The 17,664-nt window shown below is 37.8% G+C and overlaps 3 protein-coding genes across 3 annotated transcripts; 1 reads left to right on the plus strand and 2 right to left on the minus strand.

Moving 5' to 3' along the window:
- Window positions 1-5,064: 5,064 nt before the first annotated feature.
- On the minus strand, window positions 5,065-6,531 carry LOC138908341 (uncharacterized). Its single transcript, XM_070199002.1, has 2 exons — window positions 6,255-6,531; window positions 5,065-6,131 (listed from the first exon to the last, which is right to left on the minus strand). Exons 1-2 carry the CDS (start codon window positions 6,529-6,531, stop codon window positions 5,065-5,067), a joined length of 1,344 nt encoding a protein of 447 aa, XP_070055103.1.
- Window positions 6,532-10,861: 4,330 nt separating this feature from the next.
- Window positions 10,862-12,097, minus strand: LOC138908342 (uncharacterized). Its single transcript, XM_070199003.1, has one exon. The coding sequence runs from the start codon at window positions 12,095-12,097 to the stop codon at window positions 10,862-10,864; it is 1,236 nt and encodes a 411-aa protein (XP_070055104.1).
- A 2,020-nt stretch (window positions 12,098-14,117) lies between these two features.
- Window positions 14,118-17,459, plus strand: LOC104098757 (cytochrome P450 71A4-like). Its single transcript, XM_009605568.4, has 2 exons — window positions 14,118-16,514; window positions 16,670-17,459. The coding sequence occupies exons 1-2, from the start codon at window positions 15,627-15,629 to the stop codon at window positions 17,279-17,281; spliced, it is 1,500 nt and encodes a 499-aa protein (XP_009603863.1). The 5' UTR covers window positions 14,118-15,626; the 3' UTR covers window positions 17,282-17,459.
- The last annotated feature ends 205 nt before the right edge of the window (window positions 17,460-17,664 follow it).

Here is a 17,664-nt window from a genome sequence, read left to right on the forward strand (position 1 = left end):
ATCGTTGGGATTGTGAGAGTTAAATTCTTTGACCACAATTTTTTTTATAGGCCTTCTAAATACTTTTAATTAATAATTATTGTGAGTAGTTTTCAAATATGTAAATTTTATTTCAAAAACTTAAGATTATATGTCTGAATTCAACGATTCCTATGGTTCTACGATTATTGGGTGCACCTTAACAAGTAAAGGTAGAGATTCAATTCTCAGTTTGTACATATTTAGTATCCCCTCTTGTGTTTTAATTAAGTAATTTTTTTCATTTTTTATTTTTTATTTCGTATATTCATTCAAAATCCTCAAATTTAACACAATGAAATCCTTTCTTTCACTCCTGGAATGAGTCTTTTGGCGACTCTCTCTCAACACGATCTCCATTTGTCATTGCAAAATTTTATATAATTAAAATTAATAGCAATGAATGAAGTAGCGTGGTTCAATAATAACAGCATTTTTTATATGGAGTATAGGTATATATTTTTAAACATCACTAAAATTGTAAGATTTGTTTTTAAATTTTAACCTATAATTTCTAAATTGTAATAGATTTATGATAAAAAACTTAAAGATGGAATCCGTCAAAATTCTAAATTCACCTCTTTGTAATAACACATATCTTCTTGAAATCCTAGAGGGTCCAATCTCCTGTCTCTCCTTTGTACTCGAGTCCTGGCGGCTGGCAAGTTCAAATTTAACACCTTCGGATCCGAGAACTGCTTGTTGTGCCAAGGTCAAGGAGATTCAATTTGCTTGGTTGGGTTCTTTTGCTCGCTTGTTTCACTTCTTAATCACAATCACTAATTCGTCTGAGCGTGAACTTAGGATGAATATTAGATAGGTTAATGCAATTGTACGTGATTGATCTTATCTCAGTTTGTGGTGCAACTGTGAGATATCATATCTTCTTAGCTTTTCGGTCTGAAACCTCAAATTCAAACACGAGCAAAAATCAATCACATTCACAAAGTGACGTTTTTTCGAAGTGGGTACGGAAGAGATATGCATCCAATATGTATTAGGAAATAGGAAGTGCATTATCAACAAAATACAAATTGGTTCTTTGTTACTTTTCTTTCTTTTACTATTTGATTTTTAATTTGTTTAATACTATTTATTATATATCTTATATAGTTAGTGCAATATGGAGTAATATACACTTATTACACTCTTGACTACAAAGAGAGATTGCTCCAAAATGTGTTGCAAGATTATATTATTATTTTGTCAATTTAGTAGAAGATGAAAAAAGATTAATATAAATTTGATGTTGGGTCGTATTTTTATCGCTCTTTGGTTATATTTGATATTAACTATTAAGTATGAACTTATCTTGATTATGGAGTTTTATATTTATTTTGGTGTTAATAAATAATGTAGATACTTTTGAGATGAAATTTGGGAGCAAGGTGAATATTTTAAAGTGTATTCTTAGATGATTGGCTAATGATTATGGATAAACAATTAAAGACATGACATGCAAAGAATGGAATTTGATTGACAGATCCCAAGTTACATAAAGACAAAATCAAATACAAAAAGAGAAATCTTAAGGATTACGGGGGCATAGAGGAGACTAAATGTTAGCAGATTTTCATTACATTTGAAGTAATTGGAAAGAAGAGTTTGGCAGCCTACCACTACCAAGAATAGAGTTAGGCAAGCAATAATTGAATTGACAAATGAATTGAAGCAAAGAAGATCAGCAACAAAAAGAGTTAGGCCGCGAGGCTTCGCGTAGCACGGGATAGTCTATCGCGTTCTATGGCGCGAGGCTGCCCAATTTGGGCGTGATATTTGTGGCGACGCAGTGATGAGTTTTGGATGGAAATTTTTGTTCCTGTTTTGCTTGGACTTGGTTAATTCATCTAATTTTTTTCCTACACCTATAAATATTTATTAGACACAATTCTTACACAACTTTTAACCGAGGGGAGCATGGAGCCGCCGTGGAGGTCGGGTTCATCAGATTTTATCTTTTCTTCCGCCAACCTTAGTAATTTTTATGTTCCTTTGAATAATTTATTGTTTGGCTATCTTGTCTACGTGGAGCTAAACTTCACGTTCTAGAGTTGTGGTTCTTTCATGACTATTATTATTTGAAAGTTGATTTTAGTTTTTTAATTTATCGTATTTGTTTATTTATTCAATTCCTCGCTCAATTATTTGATTGTTTGGTCACCAATTGAATACTATCTACGAATTTATGATTGAACTCGAAAGTGAGAATTCTAGATTGTACATAAGATTGAGTAGAGCAAGTTCTTGAACCTAGGCATCGGGGAACAAATTCGCGGTTAGGATAGATATATGCTAATTGTCTTGCTTGGTTATTACGGAAATTATGAATGCATTCTTATTGATTCTAATTCCATAGACATATCAGCGCTAGATTAGCTTAAATAAACGAGTAAGAACTCAATAGATTTTTATGAGCAATATTAACCATGTCAACCAATAAACCAGATAAATGAATTAGTCAATTTAAGTGAAGGATACAATAGGATTGTTAGATAACTCATAACCCTACATCGTTTTAATCATATTGATAACATAAAAACTGCTCAATTTTATTTAAAGTTTATTAGTGTTTTCATTTTAGTTTAATTAGTTTAGCATCACCACTTTTATGTTTAACTAGTCGTTGGGCACGCACGTTGCGCGTGTATTCCCTATAATTAGTACAAAATTGAAAAAAAAAATTATTTTTTACGTGGATGGTAAAACGCTTCAAATTATGATTGCATTTATAAGAAAAGAATTGCACTTAGACATCATAACAATCTGAATATTTAAGCTAAGAAAAATAAAAGGAGAAGATAAAATATAAGAACTGTAAATGTTAGCTCAAAAAAATTATTATATGCATGTGAAGTTGATAGAAACTAAGGGTCGACCAAATTGTATAGAGAACTTGGTTCTCTATCAATTCCCACAGAATACGCAATACCAAAGATAAGTAAATGACACAACAGAGTTTTACGTGAAAAACTTCCAGCTCACGGGATTAAAAACCACGACCTACACTTATAGGATTTCCACTTTACTACTGTGCAAACTTCAGATTACAAATTATTGTAACCTAGGAATTAAACTCTTAATCCCTCACTCAATTGTAATAACTCTATTACAAAGCTCACAACTTGACTAACTCTAGCCAAGACACAAACACAAGGTTTATGATTTTACAACTGATTTCCTACATAATGATTCTAGCTAAGCTAAGTAGGAATTACAAGTAAATTGCTCTAACAAAGGTACAATACAATTAAGGACATAAGGTAACTTAATGCTGGAAACTGGTACTTGTTCTGTTGTTCTTCGTTCTTGAAGGCTTGAAGTCACTTGCCAAATAGCAACACCCTTAAGAGAGAAGCTTGATGATTTTCCTGAGTGTTCAAGTGACTTGTTTTTCCTTGCATCATGTTGATAATATACAAGTGATGTCGCTTGGATGATGCAAGTAATTATCCGGCATAATGTATTCCACATAAAGTGGCTGCTGCACTATTTGCCATGTTGTGTGTGTGCAGAGGAACAGTTGCAACAACTTTACAACTGTGGGGAGTTGACTGATACAGTCAGCAAGGGAACTGATGTCTATCTGTTCCCTCTATCGTCTCTTTGACTCTAATTATTGGAACTTGAGTCCGACTTGAGACTTGTTGTTCTTGAGAACTTTGAGGATGTGTAACAGGTTCCCGATCTGGTTCTTATCATTAAGTTTGTTAAATCATCAAAACATAATAAGGTACATAACCTATCAATTTTTTTCTTTTTGATGATGACAAACCTGCAATTGAAGTTTCCCTTGAGAACCAGATTACCATATAATATCTCATGTATTCCCCCTGAACTTGTTCCCCCTCAATTATTTTTTCCCCTTTTGGCATCATAAAAAGATTAATCATAAGTAATAAGCAAAAAGAAGTCCAACATGATTAACTCATGCCACATGTGTGCACACAAATATGGCTAAAAACAGAGCATAAGAGTATAGTATGCATAGTAAAAGGACAGGATACTCATTAATTTTAAATAAAAGAGAACAGAATTAGCAGTGCCATTTGTTACACAACCATTCACAAAATAAAACAACTTAAAAAGTACCAGCCACCAAAAACAACAAAACAAAGGGACCACGATATAAGGCAATTAGCTTTTAACTGGACACTGGGAAGGGAACTATTTTAAGGAGCACTAGAAGGGGGAGGCAGAGATGAAGAGGCAAGGGTTCTAAGGAGGATATCCATTTGAGCATTTTCTTACACTTGCTCGTTAAGCAGCCTCTCCTTCAGGTCCTTGACCTGTTTCCTAAGATCAGCATTTTTCTTGGTCAGACGGGCAACCTCTGTGTCTTGTGCACTGCTGGAACCAGGTGCCTCCTAGGCCTGACTAAGCTGTCCCTCAAGAATAACATTTTCTGCCTTCAACTTCCTTATCTCTTCATTGGCAGCATTCTGAGCCTCAATTAATTGAGAGATAGTGGAATTGATGCCAACCCCTCCTTTCTTATCAATGCACTCATACTCTTCTAAGGTGGTCTTGGAGAAGGTTTTCTTGCGAGTTCCCACTATTGCTTTTCCCAAAGGGTCTTTGAAGAAGTTAAATACCTTAGTGAGTAAGAACCCGTAAGGCAACCCATGATTACCATCCTTAAATTCTACTACTTTCTTCATATGCTCTATCATGAGACCAGGCATATTGATAGTGGTGTAGGCATATGGTGCTTCCATTAGGAACATGTCTGCTCTTGACGTAATGGAACGCCTTTCTACCCGTGGAAGCAAAACCTTGTTCACCATCTCGAACAACAGTTGATACACTTAAAGGAGGGCCTTCTTGTGTACTCGTTCCCCTTGCTGCACTGCATCATCCTTCAGAATGGCACTTCTGAAATTTGGAGAATAAGTCCCCTCGATGGATGATATTCCTCCAGTATGCACTCCCGAAATATTTTCCAACACAGCCTCGTCCATCACAAAGTCTACACTGTTGGCCTTCAAACAGATGTTATCCTCTTCCACTGTGAACATGTCCGCGTAGAAACTACACACCTCTTCCTCTTTACACTTTAGGGATCTCGTTGGTGAACAAGTGTGTCCACTGTTGAAACTCACCAATATCAACCAGTTGGCGCATCCCTGTCATGTCAAGAATATTAGGAGCAAATGTTCTGCCCCACAGCACCCTCTTTTTTCTCAGGTTTTCTCTTCCTTCATCCTTGGTCACACCCACCTTGGCCTTCTTGGAGGAACCAAGTTCCTCATTGTCACCAGCCTTCCTTTTCACAGACTTTCTCACACTTTTCTCTTTCTTTGCAGACTTCTCAGACAATTTCTCACTAGACTTCTCACACACCTTCTCACCAAACTCTTCTACCTCAACATTTTTCACTTTCACCATTTTCACAGATGACTCTCTCCTAGGTCTTGGAACTGTAGGTTTCTTAGAGGACTTACGAATTAAAGAACCAAGTTCCTCATTCACCCCTTCATCAACATCAACAACAAGTGGTGGAGGCACTTCTTCTTCATTCACCAGCTTTCCACCCTTTACCAACCTCCTCTTCTTCTTCTCTTCGTTATTTTTCTTCAGAACTGACTCAAGGGCTTCCTTCTTTTGCAGTCTAGTAGTAGGTATTTTAAGAGTGGGCTCTTTGGGAGTTTCCCTTCTACTCCTAGCGGCAATAAAGCTTGTAACAGACACATTGTCATAATCCTCATCACTGTTCTCATTTTCTTCCTCAGAATGAGATCTCATCTTAGGAAAGACGATGTTTAATGGCTCAGCATCGAAGTGAGGAGAGCGAGCAGGATCAGAACTGACCTGAGGCTCTTTCGAAGAGTAGGGAGTTTCATCCCAAGTAGGAGCGGAGGGATCCTCTTGGGCCGAGGGATTAGGTCCCTCATTTGTTTCCCCGGTAGTACTGTTAGGTGCCAGATTTTCAAGGGGCACCAGTTCCCTACCCTCTTCCTGATAACCTTCACCTTTCCTATGAGACCCAATGGTCTCATTAACACCCTCATAACCACCAACCAAACCTCCCTCTACAGCGATTAACAATATGTTATCAATGGCTTCTTGTTCATTTACCCCCAAAGTAGACTCAGAGGATGCAAGAGGAACATTACCTGTAGGGTTGGTAATATTCAAATTGAAGCTTGGAATGGTCGATGTTGAACCTTCACTACTCTGAACCACATTCTATTGGGCTTTAGCACTCTCCCTAACTTTGTGACTAAAAACTTCCTGACCTTCATCCCCGTCTACTATTTCTCCTTTTGCCATTTTTTTGGGCGAGGCAGAAGGCGAGGTAGCAACAACAAACCTTTTGGGTATCTCAGTCTTACGACTCCGGTGAGAATCAGAACTTGATTGGGTTAGAGAGGAAGTAGTAGGTGGTTGGGGGTCTGGTATGAGGTTTTGACTAGGTGACAAAGGGGACTCAGACTCTCGCTCATATGCTTCATGAGACAAAGACACAGTGGGGACTACACTGGAAACGTTTGAGACTTCTGGATTTTCAGACATAGTGAAGATTTGCAGTGAGAACACAAGAAAAAAAGTGTTTGGTTTTGAGAGAGAAAGGGGAATTTTTGGCTTTGATGTGGATAGTAAGGAAAGAGAAAGTGCTTGGGTTTATTTAGAGAAAGTGAGTGACCGGTTACAAACGAGTATAGATTTCTGGGTAGACGGGTTGTTTAATAACGGGTATGATGTTTGGGTTCTAAAGAGATGAAAAAAGAGAAACTAAAATTTTAATGACGTGGCACTTTTACATATGTTAAAAACATGTGCATGAGAGTACAAAGGGACTATTAACCTGAGTCAAGGGAACCAGGTTCCCTGACTTAATTTTGTAAGTGTGAGCCTCATCCTTTTACCAAGATGCAATGACATTAGTTGCTTGTTTGCTCTGTTATTTCCATGTGTGATTAGCTGTAACGGTATAGAAATGAGTTAGAACTTGCCAGAAAATACTTTTTAGTTGTTGTACCTGTTCATTCTTTCATAGTCAATCATTGAGGGACCTGGTGCTCAGTTTGATTTTATCAACCCCAACGCCAATCAATTCTTTTCAAAGTACTCTCTTCTCAGTGTTTTGATGAAGATATCTGCTACTTAGTCTTCTGCTTTGCAGAACTGCATGCATATAAGACCTTTTTTCAACATTATCTATGAGAAAATGATGTCGCAGATCAATGTGCTTTGTTCTCTTATGCTGAACTGGGTTCTTTGCCATGTGGAGAGCACTGGTTTTATCACACAGTAATGGAACACAATCATAAAATACACCAAAGTCCTCCAGTTATTGCTTGATCCACAACAGTTGAGTACAACAAGAGGCAGCTGCCACATACTCAGCTTCTGTAGTTGAAAGAGCCACAGAGTTTTGTTTCCTTGTACCCCATGAAATCAGACATGATACCAGAAAATGTGCCATGCTAAATGTGCTGATAACCAACATAATCAGCATTAGCATACCGAATTACTCCTGAAGGATAGTAGAGAACCAGGTCCTGCGTTCCTTTGAGATACCTTAGAATTCTCTTGGCAGCCTTTAGATGAGATTCCTTTGGACTAGATTGAAATCTAACACATAATCCCACACTGAATACGATATCAAGTCTACTAGCTGTGAGATACAAGAGTGAACCAATGATACTTATGTACATGGTTTCGTTCACAGGAGAACCAGGTTCATCCATGTCCAGACGAGTGGCAGTGGAAATAGGGGTATCAATGATCTTTGAACTTTCCATCTTAAATTTCTTTAGGAGCTCTTTAATGTACTTCTGCTGACTTATCATCGTGCCCTAAGGAATTTGCTTAACTTGCAGCCCCAAGAAAAAAATCAATTCCCCCATCATGCTCATCTCAAACTCACTTCCCATGAGCTTTGCAAACTCTTCACATAGGGAATCGTTTGTTGCACCAAAGATGATGTCATCAACATAGACTTGCACGATGAGCAGGTTCCTCCCCCGTTTCTTCAGAAATAGGGTATTGTCGATTTTTCCTCGTGTATAGCCATTTTCAAGGAGAAATTTGGACAACATTTCATACCATGTACGAGGGACTTGCTTCAGTCCATATAATGCCTTGTCAAGTTTGAATACATGCTCCGGATTCTCATGACATTCAAAACCCGGTGGTTGTTTGACGAAGACTTCTTCCTTTAGATATCCATTCAGAAATGCACTTTTGCCATCCATTTGAAATAATTTGAATTCTATATGAGATACAAAGGCAATGAGGATTCTGATGGCTTTCATTCGAGCAACTGGAGCAAAAGTTTCATCATAGTCGATCCCTTCTTCTTGATTGTAGCCTTGAACTACTAACCTTTCCTTGTTCCTTGTTGTGTTCCCAAACTCATCCAGTTTGTTTTTGAACACCACCTAGTTCCTATAATAGTTCTGTCTGAGAGTCGAGGAACCAGGTGACATACGTTGTTCCTCTCAAATTGATGGAGTTCATCTTGCATAGTAGTAATCTAGTCAGCATATTTCAATGCTTCCTTGAAATGTTTGGGCTCAATTTGAGAGAGGAAGACTGAGAAGGCAAGTGAGTTTCTTGACTTTGATCTGGTTTGAATCCATGACTCAAGAGGAGTGATTACATTTTGAAGAGGGTGTGAAATTTTGTGTTTCCAGTTAGACACATGAATATCATTGCGAGATGATCCAGGTTCCTCTGAATGAGATCCATCGTTGACATGAGTGCCATTTCTCAACTCAGCATCAGTAGTTCCATGTATGACATCAACTACTCTGTTCTCTGCTTCAGTTGTTGTGATTGAGGGACCAGGTTCCTCTATATCAGTTGGAGATTCAGCTGCACCATCTTCATTTGATTCCTTGACCTGACTCATCATGTCAGCCTTTCCATTTGCCATATCAATGACTTCACCAGGAACCTTTGACTGCTCTCTATCTTGATCAACCTTATCATGTGGATCTTTCCCACATAGGTGGTGTGATTCATCAAATATCACATGTATGCTTTCCTAAACACATTGAATTCTTTTGTTGTAGACCTTGTAAGCTTTGCTTTGTGATGAATATCCAAGAAAGATTCCTTCATCACTTTTGGTATCAAATTTTCCCAGTACTTCCTTACCATTATTGAGGACGAAACATTTGAAGCCAAACGTCCTCAAGTGTGTTAGCCTGGGTTTCCTCCCGTTCAGTAGTTCATATGGGATTTTGTTCAGGAGGGGCCTGATCATGCACCTGTTCACCAAGTAGCATGCAGTGTTGACTACCTTTGCCCAGAAGCTTTTTGCAACACCACTGTCAATCAACATTTTCCTTGCCATGTCTTCAAAAGTCCTATTTTTCCTCTCCACAACACCATTTTGTTGGGGTGTTCTTAGAGATGAAAAATTATGACTTATACCATTTTCAGCATAAAATTTGTCGAATTTTGCATTTTCGAACTCTGTGTCGTGATCAGATCTTATACTCACAACATTATAGCTCATCTTCACTTGGATCATCTTTAGTAAAGAAGCAAACACTGGAAATGTTTCATCCTTGGTTCTGAGGAACAAAGTCCAGGTAAATCTGGAGTAGACATCCACTATGACGAAAATGTACTTCTTTCCTCATCTACTTGGCACCCTCATAGGTCCATATAAATCCATATGGAGGAGATCAAGTGGCCTTGAGGTGCTTACTTCCTTTTTGGGCTTGAAGGAGGATCTGACTTGCTTTCCTTTTACACATGTATCAAACACCTTGTGATCTTTGAAACTTGACTTAGGCAGCCCACGAACTAGGTCCTTCTTGACCAATTTTTTTAGCAACGTAAACCTTACATGTCCCAATCTTCTGTGCCACAGCTCAACATTGTCATCAACAACACTCAAGCATGTAAGATCCCCATTGTTCAAAGACTCAAAATCAGCAACATAGGTATTCTTGAATCTTTTTGCCAACAGAACCACTTCACCAGTTACAAGATTTGTAATCGTGCATGTCTTTGATAAGAATTCCACTTTGTTTCCTTTGTCGCAGATTTGAGAGATACTCAGTAGACTGTATTTCAAACCATTCACATAGTATACATTTTCAATTAAATAAGTGAGTGTCTTCCCAACTCTTACTACTCCTAGAATGTATCCCTTTTTGTAATTGTCGAAGGACACACTCCCTCCTTGCAGGGCTTTAAGTGAAAGGAAATCATCAGTGCTTCCAATCATATGCTTAGAGCAGCCACTATCCATATACCATCTTTGAATGCTTCTTAGGAACCCAAACAAGTTTGGGTCCCTTGAATCAAACTTCTTCTTGTCCAAGCAGGCATCACACATTTTTTATTTGAGGGACTAGGTTCTTTAGCAGTAGTTACTTTTTTAGCAAAAACTTTATTTTTCTGTTGGGACTGAAATATAGCTTTACAGGTTTCTTTAAAATGCAGTGTTACCGTAGTGAGTGCAAAGCCAGTTATTAGGGACATTAACATACTTGCTATGAGGATTGTAATGAGTCGTTTCCTTTTGGAACCCGATTCCCTACCTGTTCCCCCCATTGTTCTTATACATAGAGGTAATTGCATCAGAGGACCAGGTCCACGTAAGATATTTTTCTAGGTCATTCTTAACTCTGCCTAGATCTTCCTGAAGCTGTCTGTTTCTCTCAAATTCAGCACACAGACTAGATTTCACTGATTTTAGCTCATTTTCAAGCCTAAGGTGTGCCTCACTTGCAAATTCCTTTCCCTTTTTAGTGTTCCCATACCGTCTTTCCCTTTTTAGTTCCTTAATTGTTTCTATTAGGTCCACAACTACTACCAACAAGTCATCTCTCGCATGCTCTACATTTGCAATTTTTTCAGTTATAGCATCATTTTCCCTTTATAAAACATAAATGGTTTCTTTTAAATCGACCACTACGACTACTAGATCATCTCTCTCATATTCTACTTCTCCTAGTTCCATAGTTATCACATTTATATCATTAATGAGATTGTGATATGTATCAATTAAAACATTTGCCAAGGATATAAGCTTCTTTTGAGAATATTGCTTCAAATTTGTTTGAACGTCCAGAAAGTTTACCTCATCGTCATCATCATCTTCATCATTATCAGATTTTGCCATCAGGGCAAAGATCGAGTCATACTCAGCTGCTTCGCTTTCAATGTACATCATTGAGGTATCACCTTGTTCATCATCTCCTTCAGATTCACTAGAGGAATCTCCCCATGCAGCAAAAGCTTGTTTCACAACATTGTCAGCAACATCTTTTCTCTTGAATCTTCTTTCAGGAACCGGGTTCCTCTTGGCTTCTTTGTCTGTGTTGTACTTGTACTGATCTTGCTTGTGCAAAGGACAACCTTTGATGAAATATCCTAGCTTACCACATTTATGACACAAGTCATAGCCTTTTGGTCTGCTGGAGCTACCCTTTTTTGGAATGCTTCCATTTCTGCGCACCATTTTCTGGAATCTTTTTGTTAGATAAGCCATGTCAGCATCCTTGCCACTTGAGTCATTATTTTTAGCCTTGAGCACCAGGTTCTTCTCCTTCTTGGGTTCTCTTCTTTCATAGTCCTTATTTTTCTTCATTTCATATGTCTTCAAATTTCCAATGAGTTCATCAATGGTCAACTTTTGCAGATCCTTTGCCTCTGTGATAGCATTGACCTTTGATTTCCCACTCAGTATTTTCCTAACAAGTTTGTTCCTTAGAATGATTTCTCCCAGAGAGTGAAGCTCACTGATGATGGAGGTGAATCGAGTGTGCATGTCCTGAATGGACTCATCATCCTTCATCCTAAAGAGTTCATACTCAGTGGAGAGCATGTCGATCTTCGACTGCTTGACTTGAGTTGTTACTTCGTATGCCGTTTGAAGAGCTTCCCAGATCTCCTTGGTAGATTGGCAGGCAGAGATCCTGTTGTATTCGTCTGGTCGAATACCACAAACGAGGATATTTTTTGCTAGGAAGTTCTTCTCTATAGCTTTGCGGTCAGCATCGTTATACTCCTTCCTTGTCTTGGGAACTGTCACTGCTGGTTTGGCAATGGTCTTCATAGGGACGGAGGGTCCATCGCAGATAACACCCCAGAGCTCTGAATCTTCATCCATGATAAAATCATGCATCCTTGTCTTCCACCATCCGTAGTATTGCCCATTGAATCTTGTTGGTCTGTAGGTAGATTGACCTTATTCAAAGTTTGATGGGGCAACCATGAGAATCCTTTCTAGGTGTTAGCCTGATAGAAAGAACCTACTCTGATACCAATTGATAGAAACTAAGGGTTCACCAAACTGTATAGAGAACCTGGTTCTCTATTAGTTCCCACAGAACACACACAACCAAAGATAAGTATATGACACATCAGAGTTTTACGTGGAAAACTTTCAACTCACGGGATTTAAAACCACGACCTACACTTGTAGGATTTTAACTTCACTACCGAGCAAACTTCAGATTACAAACTATTGTAACCTAGGAATTAAACTCTTAATCCCTCACTCACTTGTAATAACTCTATTACAAGCCTCTTTGTAATAACTCTATTACAAAGCTCACAACTCGACTAACTCTAGCCAAGACACAAACACAAGGTTTATGATTTTACAACTGATATCCTACACAATGCTTCTAGCTAAGCTAAGTAGGAATTACAATTAAATTGCTCTAACAAAGGTATAATACAACTAAGGACATATGGTAACTTAATGCTGGAAAGTGGTCCTTGTTCTGTTGTTCTCCGTTCTTGAAGGCTTGAAGTCACTTGCCAGATAGTAGCACCCTTGAGAGCGAAGCTTGATGTTTTTCCTGAGTGTTCAAGTGACTTGTTTTCCCTAGCATCATGTTGATAATATACAAGTAATGTCACTTGGATAATGCAAGCAATTATCCGGTACAAGGTATTCCCCATAAAGTGACTGCTGCACTGTTTGACATATTGCGTGTATGCAGAGGAATAATTGTAGCAACTTTACAGCTGTGAAAAATTGACTGGTAGAGTCAGCAAGAGAATTGATGTCCATTTGTTCCCTATGTCGTCTCTTTGACTCTAATTATTGGTACTTGAGTCCGACTTGAGACTTGTTGTTCTTGAGCACTTTAAGAATGTGTAACAGATTCCCGATCTGGTTCTTATCATTAAGTTATCAAAACATAATAAGGCACATAACCTATCAGAAGTTAAAACGCTTAACTTTATAAAGTGAAAAATTTAGACACATGTACCTTAATAAATTCTTTGACAATCCCAAGGCGAATTTAACATTACAAAATAACTTTTGTAGCTTACTTATTTTTAATATAACTTTTAAGGGCATAAAATCCAATAATATTATAGTATCATTTTAGTCTTTCACATTTAAATATTGATCTTTATACATATAATATAATATGATATGATGGTCATTGTTTAGATAATTAGAATAATCTAATTTAGTTAATAGTTGAAAATAAGTGCTCATGGGTTCGACATCTAACTTCTAGTCATTTTATTACTTGATGACAGCGTATACTTGCATGTGCGTTTGACCGCAATAAGTTTTTGGCGTTGTTGCCCAGAGGACTATTTATTATGTTAGTTAGTGTAATATGGAGTAATATACACTTATTACACTCTTGACTATAAAGAGAGACTGCTCCAAAATTTGTTGCACGATTATATTATTATTTTGTCAATTTAGTAGTAGATGAAAAAAGATCAACATAAATTAAAATAGAAAAAAGCAAACAAAAACATATGGCCTTGTGTATCGTTGAAAACGAAGAACAATGTGCCTCAATGAAAGAAAATGACGGAACATTATCGTCTACAATTATTTTTGTGGACTTCAATTTAGCTATTTATAGAAAATGAAGAAGGGTCAAAAATATTTCCTCCGCTATTCAAAAATATTCATTTATACCCTCCGTTATACTATTGGTCAACTATAGCCCCCGGCGTTATAATACCCTCTGCCGTTAGGATCCTCCACCATGACAAAATTATCCCACGTGGCCTGGATACCACATGGCATGCCATCTCATCGCATCTATCCCATTTTCTTCTCCCTCCTACTTCTTCCACCAACATTACCTCCTTCTTCACCAACATCATCTATTCTTCCACCACCATTAGACCGCTAGTTTTGACCACCATCAAACCGTCATTCTTTCGTCAGAAATCAAACTGAATCGAAATTTTGATTTCTTGGTCTCTCTTTATAAATGCTATCGTAAACTGTACCAGAGACTATGGGAAGAGAACAGTCTATTGAAATTTTTTATCCAACTTTTTCTGCCATAAAATCCAGTTTACACAAAAAGCTTGACTTGCTTTTATACGTCTCATCACCGTCTCAATGAGTTACAAATTCTTACTGCATTACCTTCGAAATTGAGAATTTCTATGTCACGAGACTGCTACTCCTTTATAAGAATTCTAGAATCATATGACATGAGGAATTTTGCATACACTGTCTTACCTCTTTCCATAGCTTACACGTTCCAGGAAATTGGTTGTCAAATATTGTCCACAACAAATTAATGGAGTCCAATTAAGCAATGATATGTCTTCTATGTGCTTTAATCGTCTGATATTTCCTCTTAGGCTTATTTGATCTTCGAATGTCCCAGTTTCTCCCATAGTCTATCTGGCCATAATTCGAGAATTCTGTTCCAATATCAATCCAATGATGTAAGTCTACTTTGCAAATTAGGTTTGGCATTCCACCCATTGGATGGAATACTGCAGGCAGTGGCACATGTAGTAGCTCTTTTCCTGTTGCCTATATTAAACTACTATATCATCCTAAAACATATCCTAAAATGACACCAAAAAATCAAAATTTTCGTTTCCGTTTGATTTTTGGTGAAAGAATAATGGTTTAATGATGGTCAAGACTAGTGGATGGTGGTGAAGAATAGGTGCGAGGTGAAGTAAGAGGTGATGCTAGTGGTGGTTTGGGTAATGGGTGAAGAAGGAGGTGGTGATGCATGGAAGGAGAAGTAGGGGAGGAGGTAAAATGGATATGTGCGATGAGGTGGCATACTACTTGGCATCCACCTCAGCAATATTTCTGGTCACGTGGGATAATTTTGCCATGGTGGATGGTCCTAACGGCAGAGGGGTATTTTTACACCAGTTTTATGACGTCAGAGGCTATAGTGGACCAATAGTATAACGGGGGATATAAGTGAATATTTTTGAATAATAGAGGGGTATTTTTGACCCTTCTCCGTATAGAAAATATAATATGAAATGAATGCATTGGGATTTTTTTTTCATTTTTCTTATCACATAGAATGCACATTAGAGGTCGGAAACCAAGATGAAAAGAACAAAAAAGAAAGAAAAAGAAAAAGTAATTATTTGCTAGCTAGAAGCAGGGCAAGTATCTTGGTTGCTTTCTAGTGAACGTACATCGTACGAAACTAATTTTGTGGTTAAAGTTAGATTACGGTTTCCTTTTTGTCATGCAATGCAAATAAATGCGGTCGAACGTCTCCTTTAGTTTGTGCGGTGAAGCTTTTCCGAATATGTGCCAACACACAAAATCAGCTTCAGCAATTTTTAATATGACGTTTGTTTTCTATATACATTTGTCTCCAAATATATTATACCCTATTCTTGATTTCGTCTGAATACTCCTTGCTCAAACAAAAATGGATATCCCCTTTTACAGTCTTCTAATTCCTCTGTTTGTTTTCATTTTCTTCCTTCATCAATGGTTCTTTGCTACTTCAAACACCCAAAAAAGGTTACCCCCATCTCCAAGAAAGCTTCCAATCATACGAAATTTGCACCAACTTGGGTCGCATCCTCACCGTTCACTTCTCAAACTATCAGAAAAATATGGTCCAGTGATGCTACTTCACTTTGGCAGTAAGCCAGTGGTTGTTGCTTCCTCTGTAGATGCTGCTCATGATATCATGAAAACCCACGACCTCGTCTGGTCAAATAGACCTAAATCTAAAATGGCTGATAGACTCTTTTATGATTCCAAGGATGTGGCCTTTAGTCCATATGGTGAATACTGGAGGCAAGTTAGAAGTGTTACTGTGCTTCACCTTCTTAGCAACAAAAGAGTCCAATCTTTTCGTGATGTCAGAGAAGAAGAAATATCGAACATGATTGGAAAAATCAGGCAAGAGTGTGATTCTTCACTGATAAACTTAAGAGATCATTTATGTTCGCTAACTGAAAACATAATTAGCAGAGTGGCCTTAGGGAGGAAATATAATGAAGGGGAAAGAGGAATCAATGCTAAGGCTATCCTAGATGAATTTGGTGATCTTTTGGGTACATTCAACGTCGGGGATTATATTCCGTGGCTTGAATGGGTCAATAAAATAAAGGGTCTTGACACCAAAGTGGAGAAAGTAGCTAAGGAGTTGGATACATTTTTTGATAATGTGATTGAAGAACATATCAAAAAAGGAGAATACGGTGCGGGTGAAGCTAAAGACTTGGTGGATGTTTTGTTGGAAATTCAGAATGGGAAGGAAACAGGCTTTCCTCTTCAAAGGGATTCATTGAAAGCTCTTCTCTTGGTAAGGATCTTCTACTTCCACATTGCCATTTGCGTATTATCTAGTGGCAGAACCAAGTTTTATGCCCCGGATGGTTGACTCATAAGCCTAATTACAATGTAACATAACATAACTGTTGCTTAATTTGTTTTTTGTGTTTCTTTCTTAATCCATAGGACATATTTGCTGCTGGTACGGATACAACGTATACAGCTTTAGAATGGATAATGACAGAGCTTTTGAGGCATCCAAGAGTCATGGAGAAATTACAGAGTGAAGTGCGACAATTAGCCCAAGGGAAATCAGAGATAACAGAGGATGACTTAGGAAATATGCAGTATCTGAAAGCAGTGATCAAAGAAACTCTCAGACTTCATCCACCGGTTCCACTGCTAATCCCTCGAGAATCAATAGAAGACGTAGAATTGCTAGGCTACCACATACCTGCTAAAACTCAAGTCATTGTCAATGCTTGGACAATAGGAAGAGATCCTTTGTCGTGGGAAAATCCGGAGGAGTACCGACCAGAGAGGTTCTTGAATAGTAATATTGATGTCAAAGGATTAAATTTTGAGTTGATTCCTTTTGGAGCAGGCAGAAGGGGCTGCCCAGGAATTGCTTTTGCTAATGTGGTAAATGAGCTAGCAATAGCAAGGCTTGTGCACAAGTTCAATTTTGTATTACCAGAAGGGATAAAAGGGGAGGATTTGGATATGACTGAAGGCACTGGCATCACGATTCGTAGGAAATCACCTTTGCTAGCATTGGCCACTCCTTGCTCCAGTTAGGAGGCTTTTTCCTCCATTTCTTACTATCACTAATTCTATATATCCACCAGTACTAGATAAGCCGTGGAACATAGTTCCCACCATTGTTATGGCTAATGGTAATTTTATAATCTGTATTAAGCGTACTGGTTGGACTCCCTTTTTCAGTGTTTATACATACGCTTTATTTTCTCGTTTACACGATTTCTTCTTCTAACATGCTTCACAGATAACATTGATATACCGAAAAATACGAGCTATCCTAAACGATAGGGACTAAAGATGTTATTCTCTTGCTATTCGATATTTAACTATCCAACTGAGTATAGTCCACATTTAGTTAGTATATAACCGATTGAAAATGAAGAGGAAAAAGAAAGCGTAGTTTTGGGTTGTCTGAGTTC

Source organism: Nicotiana tomentosiformis, chromosome 3 (assembly GCF_000390325.3).
Source record: "Nicotiana tomentosiformis chromosome 3, ASM39032v3, whole genome shotgun sequence".
In the NCBI taxonomy this organism is placed as follows: Eukaryota; Viridiplantae; Streptophyta; class Magnoliopsida; order Solanales; family Solanaceae; genus Nicotiana; species Nicotiana tomentosiformis.

What these genes read in the sequence shown, in the direction of transcription:
- LOC104098757 (XM_009605568.4), top strand. Translation starts at nt 15,627, where the DNA reads ATGGATATCCCCTTTTACAGTCTTCTAATTCCTCTGTTTGTTTTCATT. An exon ending in CATTGAAAGCTCTTCTCTTG is followed by an intron (nt 16,515 to 16,669) that starts GTAAGGATCTTC and finishes CTTAATCCATAG; the next exon opens with GACATATTTGCTGCTGGTAC.
- LOC138908342 (XM_070199003.1), bottom strand. Translation starts at nt 12,097, where the DNA reads ATGGATGAAGATTCAGAGCTCTGGGGTGTTATCTGCGATGGACCCTCC.
- LOC138908341 (XM_070199002.1), bottom strand. Translation starts at nt 6,531, where the DNA reads ATGTCTGAAAATCCAGAAGTCTCAAACGTTTCCAGTGTAGTCCCCACT. An exon ending in AATAGTAGACGGGGATGAAG is followed by an intron (nt 6,132 to 6,254) that starts GTCAGGAAGTTT and finishes CCAACCCTACAG; the next exon opens with GTAATGTTCCTCTTGCATCC.